This window comes from Polypterus senegalus, chromosome 6 (assembly GCF_016835505.1).
Source record: "Polypterus senegalus isolate Bchr_013 chromosome 6, ASM1683550v1, whole genome shotgun sequence".
Classification (NCBI taxonomy): domain Eukaryota; kingdom Metazoa; phylum Chordata; class Cladistia; order Polypteriformes; family Polypteridae; genus Polypterus; species Polypterus senegalus.
The window spans coordinates 105,858,044-105,867,888 of NC_053159.1; the positions used below are offsets into that span (position 1 = coordinate 105,858,044).

A 9,845-nucleotide genomic window follows, 5' to 3' on the forward strand; every position below is an offset into this window, starting at 1 on the left:
TTGATAGCCTTAAAAGTTAACAGAAGAATTTTGAATTGAACATGGAACTTAACTGGAAGCCAGTGAAGCTGCTGCAAGACAGGAGTGATATGGTGAATAGAGGGGGTTCTAGTAATGATATGGGCAGCTGAAAATCTGGACCAGTTGAAGCTTATAAAGAAATTTGCAAGAAAGACCAAAGAAAAGGGAATTGCAATAATCCAGACGAGAAGTGACAAGGCTATGAACAAGGATAGCAGTGGTGTGGTGAGTGAGGGAGGGGCGAATACAATTAATGTTACGCAAGTGGAAATATGCAGACCGGGAGATGTTATTGATGTGGTTCTGAAAGGATAAAGTACTGTCAAGGATGACACCCAGTTTTTTAACCTGTGAGAAAGGGGAGACGGAGGAATTATCAGTAACAAATGAAAAATTATCAGTTTTGGATCATGTTGATTTTTTTTTACCAATGTGGAGAACCTCAGTTTTGTCACTGTTTAATTTAAGAAAATTTGAAGAAAACCAGGATTTGATTTCTGCTATGCAATCAATAAGTGAGGAGGGTGGAAAGGAAATAGGTTTGCTAGTGAGATAGAGCTGGGTGTCATCAACATAATAGTGGAAGCTAATGTTATATTTATGAAAGATATTTCCAAGGGGAAGGAGGTAAATAATGAAAAGGTGGGGTCCCAGGACAGAGCCCTGGGGCACACCTGAAGTAACAGCGGTGGATTGGGATGTGAACCTTTTAAGCTGAACAAACTGAGTAGGATCTGAACCAATCTAGTGGAGTGTGGGTAATGCCAATCGAAGATAATCTGTTGAGAAGAGTAGTGTAACAAATAGTGTCAAAGGCTGCACTCAGATCAAGGAGGATGAATATAGTAATTAAACCACAATCAGCTGCCATAAGGAGGTCATTAGTAATTTTTATAAGTGCCATTTCTGTACTGTGGAGTCGACGAAAACCAGACTGTAAAGTGCACAGTCCCCTATAAACATGGTTGTATTTTTAAAAAAATGTTGTGATTTGTTATTTTTATACCTCCTTAAACTACATGGATACGCTGTTTGGCAATATGTATGTAATCTTTAGATTCAGATCAACACTCTTAATATTTCTGGCTTGAAAAATTGACGTTTGGTTAAGTTTCACCTGTGGACCCATGTATCCTTCAGCCTCATTGTAAGCTACAAGAACAGAGAAGATATTTTTTACATTTATAAAACACTTCACTTTAGAATACAGTTTGGCAGATTAATATATCCCATGGTTGTGAAAAAATGGCTTTTTTAAATAAAAAATACCAAACTTACCCTTTAAGGATTCATTACATTTCTGACAATTAATACCAATGCATGTAAAATGATTGTCTGCAGGTCACTCTTTTGTATTCACAGTCAAGGTGATAAACTAAAAGCACAGTTCACACCATTATGCTTGTCGGTTTAAGTATTGCTGTTTTATTTGGAAAAATAAATATCTTTCCCAGTATGCTTTTGTGTTTATTTAAAAAACACAAAATTTTTCAATTCAAACATTTGCCCCAGGCAGTATATTGCAAGCCACTGGAAGAATCATATGAAGTATAAGCCACTAGCAAGCTTAGCCAAAAAAGAAAGGAAAACTTTATTTCAGGGAACAACATTTAACATTTAGTTGTGTACTGCCCATAAAATGGCATTGGCTGCAGATACTTCAGGGATTGTGCAAAGCTTATCTAATGTACTTCAGTTTGTGGTGCTTGTTAAATTACTCTGCTGCTTTCCTTTTTGGAAAGTAAAGAGCAATCAATGTTTACTGTTCGTATAGTTTGCCTTTCCAGTTCTGATAGAAGTGCAGTATTCTGAACTCCTATCGTACTATCTACATAATCTAAATATCCATCCATCCATCCTCTTCCGCTTATCCGAGGTCGGGTCGCGGGGGCAGCAGCTTAAGCAGAGAGGCCCAGACTTCCCTCTCCCGGCCACTTCTTCCAGCTCTTCGGGAGAATCCCAAAGGCGTTCCCAGGCCAGCCGGAGACATAGTCCCTCCATCGTGTCCTGGGTCTTCCCCGGGGCCTCCTCCCGGTTGGACGTGCCCGGAACACCTCACCAGGGAGGCGCCCAGGAGGCATCCTGATCAGATGCCGAGCCACCTCATCTGACTCCTCTCGATGCGGAGGAGCAGCGGCTCTACTCTGAGCCCCTCCCGGATGACTGAGCTTTTCACCCTATCTTTAAGGGAAAGCCCAGACACCCTGTGGAGGAAACTCATTTTAGCCGCTTGTATTCGCGATCTCGTTCTTTCGGTCACTACCCATAGCTCATGACCATAGGTTAGGGTAGGAGCGTAGATCGACTGTTAAATTGAGAGTTTTGCCTTACGGCTCAGCTCCTTTTTCACCACGACAGACCGATGCAGAGCCCGCATCACTGCGGATGCCGCACCGATCCGCCTGTCGATCTCACGCTCCATTCTTCCCTCACTCGTGAACAAGACCCCAAGATACTTGAACTCCTCCACTTGGGGCAGGATCTCTCCCCCAATCCTGAGAGGGCACTCCACCCTTTTCCGGCTGAGGACCATGCTCTCGGATTTGGAGGTGCTGATTCTCATCCCAGCCGCTTCACACTCAGCTGCGAACCGATCCAGAGAGCTGAAGATCACGGCCTGATGAAGCAAACAGGACAACATCATCTGCAAAAGCAGTGACCCAATCCTGAGTCCACCAAACCGGACCCCTTCAACACCCTGGCTGCGCCTAGAAATTCTGTCCATAAAAGTTATGAACAGAATCGGTGACAAAGGGCAGCCCTGGCAGAGTCCAACTCTCACTGGAAACGGGCTCGACTTACTGCGGCAATGCGGACCAAGCTCTGACACGGTTGTACAGAGACCGAACAGCTCTTATCAGGGGTCCGGTACCCCATACTCCCGAGCACCCCCACAGGATTCCCGAGGGACACGGTCGAACCCTTTTCCAAGTCCACAAAACACATGTAGACCGGTCGGGCAAACTCCCATGCACCCTCCAGGACTCTGCTAAGGGTGAAGAGCTGGTCCACTGTTCCGACCAGGGCCGAAAACCACACTGTTCCTCCTGAATCCGAGGTTCACTATCCGGCGGACCCTCCTCTCCAGAACCCCGAATAGACTTTTCCAGGGAGGCTGAGGAGTGTGATCCCTCTATAGTTGGAACACACCCTCCGGTCCCCCTTTTTAAAGAGGGGGACCACCACCCCGGTCTGCCAATCCAGAGGCACTGTCCCGATGTCCATGCGATGTTGCAGAGGCGTGTCAACCAAGACAGTCCTACAACATCCAGAGCCTTAAGGAACTCGGTATCTCATCCACCCCGGGGCCCTGCCACCAAGGAGTTTTTTGACCACCTCGGTGACTTCAGTCCCAGAGATGGGAGAGCCCACCTCAGAGTCCCCAGGCTCTGCTTCCTCATTGGAAGGCATGTTAGTGGGATTGAGGAGGTCTTTGAAGTACTCCTCCCACCGACCCTAGCGTCCGAGTGAGGTCAGCAGCGCACCATCCCCACCATATACGGTGTTGACACTGCACTGCTTCCCCTCCTGAGGCGCGGACGGTGGACCAGAATCTCCTTGAAGCCGTCCGAAAGTCGTTCTCCGTGGCCTCTCCAAACTCCTCCCATGCCCGAGCTTTTGCCTCATCAACAACCAAGCCGCGTTCGCTTGGCCTGCGGTACCTATCAGCTGCCTCCAGAGACCCACAGGACAAAAAGTCCTATAGGACTCCTTCTTCAGCTTGACGGCATCCCTCACGCGGTGTCCACCAACGGGTTGGGGATTGCCGCCACGACAGGCACCGACCACCTTGCGGCCACAGCTCCGGTCAGCCCCCTCAACAATAGAGGCACGGAACATGGCCCATTCGGACTCAATGTCCCCACCTCCCTCGGGGCGTGGTTGAAGTTCTGCCGGAGGTGGGAGTTGAAGCTACTTCTGACAGGGGACTCTGCCAGCCGTTCCCAGCAGACCCTCACAACACGTTTGGGCCTACCAGGTCTGACCGGCATCTTCCCCACCATCGAAGCCAACTCACCACCAGGTGGTGATCAGTTGACAGCTCTGCCCCTCTCTTCACCCGTGTCTCCAAGACATATGGCGCAAGTCCGGCGACCCGACCACAAAGTCGATCATCGACCTGAGTCCTAGGGTGTCCTGGTGCCAAGTGCACATATGAACACCCTTATGGTTGAACATGGTGTTCGTTATGGACAATCCGTGACGAGCACAGAAGTCCAATATCAAAACACCGCTCGGGTTCAGATCAGGGGGGCCATTCCTCCCAATCACGCCCTTCCAGGTCTCACTGTCATTGCCCACGTGAGCATTGAAGTCTCCCAGCAAAACGAGGGAATCCCAGAAGGTATGCCCTCTAGCACCCCCTCCAGAGACTCCAAAAAGGGTGGATACTCCAAACTGCTGTTCGGTGCATACGCACAAACAACAGTCGGGACCCTTCCCCCCCACCCAAAGGCGGAGGGAGGCCACCCTCTCGTCCACCGGGGTAAACCCCAATGCACAGGCTCCGAGTCGGGGGGCAATAAGTAATCTGAATATCCAGCCTAAAATGAGACTATTTCTATTTGTACTCTTGTGTACACCAATCAAAATTTAAATGAGACCAATTCAAATTAAATTTTATACCCTACTTTACAAACATAACAGACCAATCAGTTATAGATTTTTATAATTTTTAAAGATTGTAAGCATTTAGTGCCTTGGACATTTTCACATTTTATTGTTATACAACATTGAATCACAGCGGATTTAATTGGGCTTGTTGACATCTTTAATGGCAAAGTGAAAGCAGATCTCTGCAAAGTGGTCTAAATTAATTACAAATATAAAACACAAAACAATGGATGGCATAACCATTCACCCCCTTTAAATTGTGATATGTATAAATTCTCACAGGTTCAAACAAATGGTTTTAGAAGTCCCGTAATTCAGTGAAGATCACCTGTCTGTAGTTAGTTTGGGGGGTTCAGTTGATTGTAGTATAAATGCACCTTGTCTGGAAGGTCCAGCCTGTGATGTTATGGCCTAACATACAAAATGAAGATGAAGGAAAACTCTTAATAACTTAATCAAAAGGTGATTGGAAAGCACAAGTCAGGGGATGGAGACGAGTGAATATTCAAGTCAATGAAAAATTCCTTGTCGTAATCTGCCTAGAGCAGGTTGTCCACAAATAGTGAGTGATCATGCAAGAGGACTAGTGAGGTAGACCACTAAAGAGACCTCTGGTAATTCTGAAGGAGTTACAAGCAACAGGTGAAAAGATTGGAGAGACTGTACAGACAACAACTGTTGCCTGAGGTACTTCTTCCGTTGAAGCTTTATGGGAGAGTGTCAAAGAGAAAGCCACTGTTTATTAAAATAATAATAATAATAAAGGAAACGCACATGACATCTCATCTAAAGTTTGCCAGAAGTTACATGGGAGACTGGAAGAAGGTTATGTGGCCTGAGGAGACTAAAATTGAGCTTTTGGCCATCAGACTAAACGTCATGTTTCAATATTAAACATTATCAAAAACACACCATTACCGCTGTGAAGGATGGTGTGGGCAAGCTTTGCTGCGGCAGGCCATGGAAGGCTTGTGGTGGGAGAGGTTAAAATGAATGCAGCAAAATAAAGGGAAATCCTGGTAGAAGACTTCTGCCTAAAGCGAAGATTTGTTTTCCAACAAGACAAAAATCTCAAGCATAAAGCCAAAGTTACACAGGAATGGCTTCAAAACAACAATGTTGATGTTAAGCAGTGGCAGAGTCAAAGTCCAAATCTCAGTCCAAATGAGAATTTGTGGCTAGACTTGAAAAAGGCTTTTCACTCAAAATCCTTAAGCAACCTGCTAGAGCTTGAGCAGGTTTGCAAAGAAGAATATGGGGGGAGGGGGGAACTGCAGTTTTTAGATGTGAAAAGCTGATGAAAAAAGAGACCTGTCCACACAGACTCAAAGCTGTCATGGCTGTCTAAGGTGCATCTAATGAGTACTGACTTGAAGAGAGTGAATACTTTTGAGATCAATGATTTTTGTTTAAAATTAAGATAAACCACTTTGAAGAGATCCATTTTCACTTTGACAATATAGTCTTTTTCTGTTGTTCAATGTCAGAAAAGCCAAATTAAATTCTATGTATTTCAATGATGTATAACAATAAAATGTGAAAACTTGGAAGTGGGCGAATACTTCTTTATAGGCATGGTATTTGTTTCTTCAGTTCTATTTGGTACTGTTTATTCCTTATTGCTGTATAGTTTAAAAAGTTCTAAGCATTTCACCTTTTTTGATCAAATGTGCATCCCAGTATGCCTCAGTGCTCTTCTAAATATATTTTCTATTATTCCAGACCTAAGATCCAAGAAAGATCAGTATCGGTGGCATGGAGTTCGTGGAGTTGCTATGTTTTTTTTTCCCCTGTACTACGCATGATTTAAAAATTTAATCACAGAAATAAAATATTTACTGCTATCTTGTGCCAGTTGTCTTATTGTTCAGTAAGTGGTGTTTATTTCATTTATTAACCTGCCTGTTCTCTTTTTTTTTCCCCAGCCCCCCATCATATCGCAGACATTTTTCCATTGACAAATCAGATGATGATGATGCTGAGAATGATGCACCCCACAGCACCTACAAGTTCAAATTTTCCCAGAGGAGCTACCTCAGTGACAGTGATGGAGATACCAAGCCTTCAGAAACCACAGCGTAGCTGGCCTTAATGATGCTCTTCTTGTGGCCTGCCAAGAAGCTGCAGTCAAGGAACACCTCACAAATATAACTCCACTATAACAACACCATTGATCTTTCATGCTTGAGCTGAAATAGCAGGAGACATCTTTTTTTAATAAACATCTCAAGTCTGTACACAGACATGCAATAGAGACTTTACATAAGGCTGTTTTTATACTATTGCAGGGAACTCAGCCTGGGGCAATAGGGCAGCTGTTGCTTGGCCTAATAAATGCTATTGCCTTTGAGGCGATGAGGCTTTTGACAGGTGCTGCTGTGAATGACTGCTTGGAGTCTACACTCCCAGTTGTATCAGCTTGTTTAATTTGAGTTGTATTGCCTGTGTCTTGTGTTTGGTGTGCATTTCCTTCTGCAGCATGCTGCCATCTACAAAAAATCCTGCCCTGTACAGTGTTGAAGAGCCAAAGATTTATTTCAGTTTTCATGCATAGCTTTTCAGTTCAGTATGGCACAACTCTTAAACTCATCAGATTTATCATGGTAATTTCTGCATCAATTGTATGTTTTATATCATCAGGAACTGAGCAACAGGTACTTTGCTATGGGTGTTTGCAGTGTTGCCAATTTTCTACTTTATACCCCGTTCTGCTGCTTTGTTATATTTTATTCACTTTTTAAATTATGACACCTGCAGATTGTCTATTACTCACTAAATAGTATAAATCCCTTGCTAAAAATACAAACTGGTAAGAAACAGAGAAGGGATGAAATGATGAAATGGAACCCAAGAAGCTTTTAGTATATCTGTGTTTCCCTGCACTGCACCCAGAAATGTCTGATCATTCGGTACAAACCTAAATATTTCAATGAAGACCATGTATGTTGATCATGTATAACATGCATTTTTTTCATGTACGTCCCCAGCAAGATGCCATTAAGCAGTATGTTGTTGCCTAGTAAGGCACCTAGCATTCATTCATGTTAATCAAAAGAAATTAAGTAACAAAATGAGTTACATTGGCAGTTGAAAATACTGTAAATAAAAAGCTGGTGGCTTTTTTCTTTGACTATTTGAATAATTTCTTGGTTTCTCAAAAAAGAAAACTGTTCGAGTAATATATGAAAGTATAGAAAATTTCAGTCTAATTTTTATTTTCTGTGAATGATTTCATGACCTATAAATTTGCTAATACTGTTTTGGGCTTTACTTGGTTGTTTTTTTTTTTTGTTTTTTTTTAAGCAGTATTATGGCCTACTGTTTAATTGTTCATTATTATTAGATAGTAAAATCTAAAGAGATCTCTCATGGAGTTCTAACATGGCCTCTTTTACATAGCCAACAGACCACTTATCGTCATTCCTTAAAGAACAAGGGTGCATAATTGGATTGCATTGAAATGATTGCTTTTTTCAGGTTGTAAAGAGTGGGTCAAAAGTTGCTGAAATTATTTCTTCCGATTCTGTAGCTGATATTCACACGCTGATCGCAAATACGGTTAAGACTTTTCAACTGCACAGACATCTTATCTATTTATATTTTTATAGTTAGTATAGTTATATAGTTATCTGAATGGATCATAACTAGAAAAGTATAGAGTAGGGTAAGGCTTGCAACACATAGAATTTAACTTTGCAAGTAAACCACCCAAAGTCCCTGAAAATGCAGTGTGTGCAGAACAATTTGAATGAGTTCATATTAATAAATAAATCCTGTATTTTGTTCATTGTGTCTTTCTGCCCGTGCATGTCCTTTTTGTTTGTTCTAGCGGACATGTGTTCAAAAAGGCATAGTATGAGAAAGCCAAGCAGGCACTGCTACTGGAAGGAAATAAGGACTCCGCAGATCCCAGATGACTAAGAGGTATACAGAACAAGTCTACAGCACCATTGAGGTAACACATCTCAAAGAAAAAGGGATTTGGCAATCCAGACATCAGAAAGGCAACTGGAAATCTGATGGGTACATGAAGAATGATCAATATTTAATCCTGCCCAGAAGTGTACTGCCATTGTAAATGGTACTGTAGGTTTTACTGTTCATTTAACTCTCTTAATGTGATCACTATTGTACAAACTCCCACTGATCAAATGCATATTTCTGGTAAGAAGAAAAAAAAAAGAATTAACTCGGATTTCAAATTATACATACATTTTTCAGTTTTATAGATTATATACAAGTTTGCATTTGTAATATATAAATAATGGAAGTTATATAAAGCAAAACAGTGGTGATGAAAAAGAAAAACCTTATGAATTTATACCACCCTTTAAAGATAAATGTTAAAGCATTAAGGAAGTGGGACACTTTCAGTTTCACTTCTTTATTGCAAAAGCTGATTTATTTCTGTTAAAAAGAAACAACACTTTAGATTTCTGTATTTATTGTAGAGTTAAATTCTAGGAAATTGGGCTCCGAAATTTTACTGAAGACTTACTGTATAGGCCTATGCATTATTGAACTGTCGGGCAGACATGTAAAACTGCAGTAAGGGCCGAATCAGTAAAATCAAAAGAGATCCATTAGAGGTTCAAGTTGAATAATTACATTCTGTATAATGGTTTATTGTGCTCCAGAAACACTTGGACCACAAAATGACTAAAGAGCATTCCAACAAGCACCTTTTTAAAGTGTTTCTTTAGCTTTTTCTTTGAGAGTTGTTCTGTTTGAGATGGCTCAAAAATGCACAAGCTTGCCCTTTTACACCATCACCATTGCTACTTGGCTCTTTCTTCCCTTGGCAGGTGTGTGAATTTTAAGACTAAAGCAACAACATGCTACATTACAAAAAAACTGGGTGCTCTTTATTAGTGTAATGTATGCAGCTTTCAGTCTAGTGCAGAGGTCACCACTATGGGCTCCCTGTGCCATCGTGAGCCCCAGAGCAGCTCTGCAGTGAGCAAGTGGTTTGAACCTTGAACAAATAGACTTCAAGCATTTAATAATAATTCTTTGAAAAACCTATCAGATTAGAAGCAGGGCAATGAAGCAGGGCCTTCAACTGCTGTGTAGCATTAATTATTTACTTGGTTGGCTGATCCTTACATTACAGAGTTTCTAGTTTCCAGTTAATTGTGATTCATAGAGTGTTTTAAAATCAGCCAGCCAGTCAGATCACATCAGCCGCATTTGACCCCATGTGCTAAGCT

At 42.1% G+C, this 9,845-nt stretch overlaps 1 protein-coding gene across 12 annotated transcripts in view; it reads left to right on the forward strand.

The window, feature by feature from the left end:
* The window catches only part of LOC120531362 (unconventional myosin-XVIIIa-like), a 295,511-nt gene extending 287,746 nt beyond the window's left edge, over window positions 1–7,765 (forward strand). For 11 of the 12 annotated variants that reach the window (XM_039756696.1, XM_039756697.1, XM_039756698.1 and 8 more), the window contains one exon: window positions 6,561–6,650. Coding sequence is in view for 1 of the 12 variants with exons in the window: in XM_039756700.1 (XP_039612634.1) it covers window positions 6,561–6,717 (157 nt within the window). In the remaining 11 variants the exon portion in view is untranslated. Of the gene's footprint in view, window positions 1–6,560 lie in introns of all 12 variants that reach the window. The other variant, XM_039756700.1, reaches the window with a different exon arrangement.
* The last annotated feature ends 2,080 nt before the right edge of the window (window positions 7,766–9,845 follow it).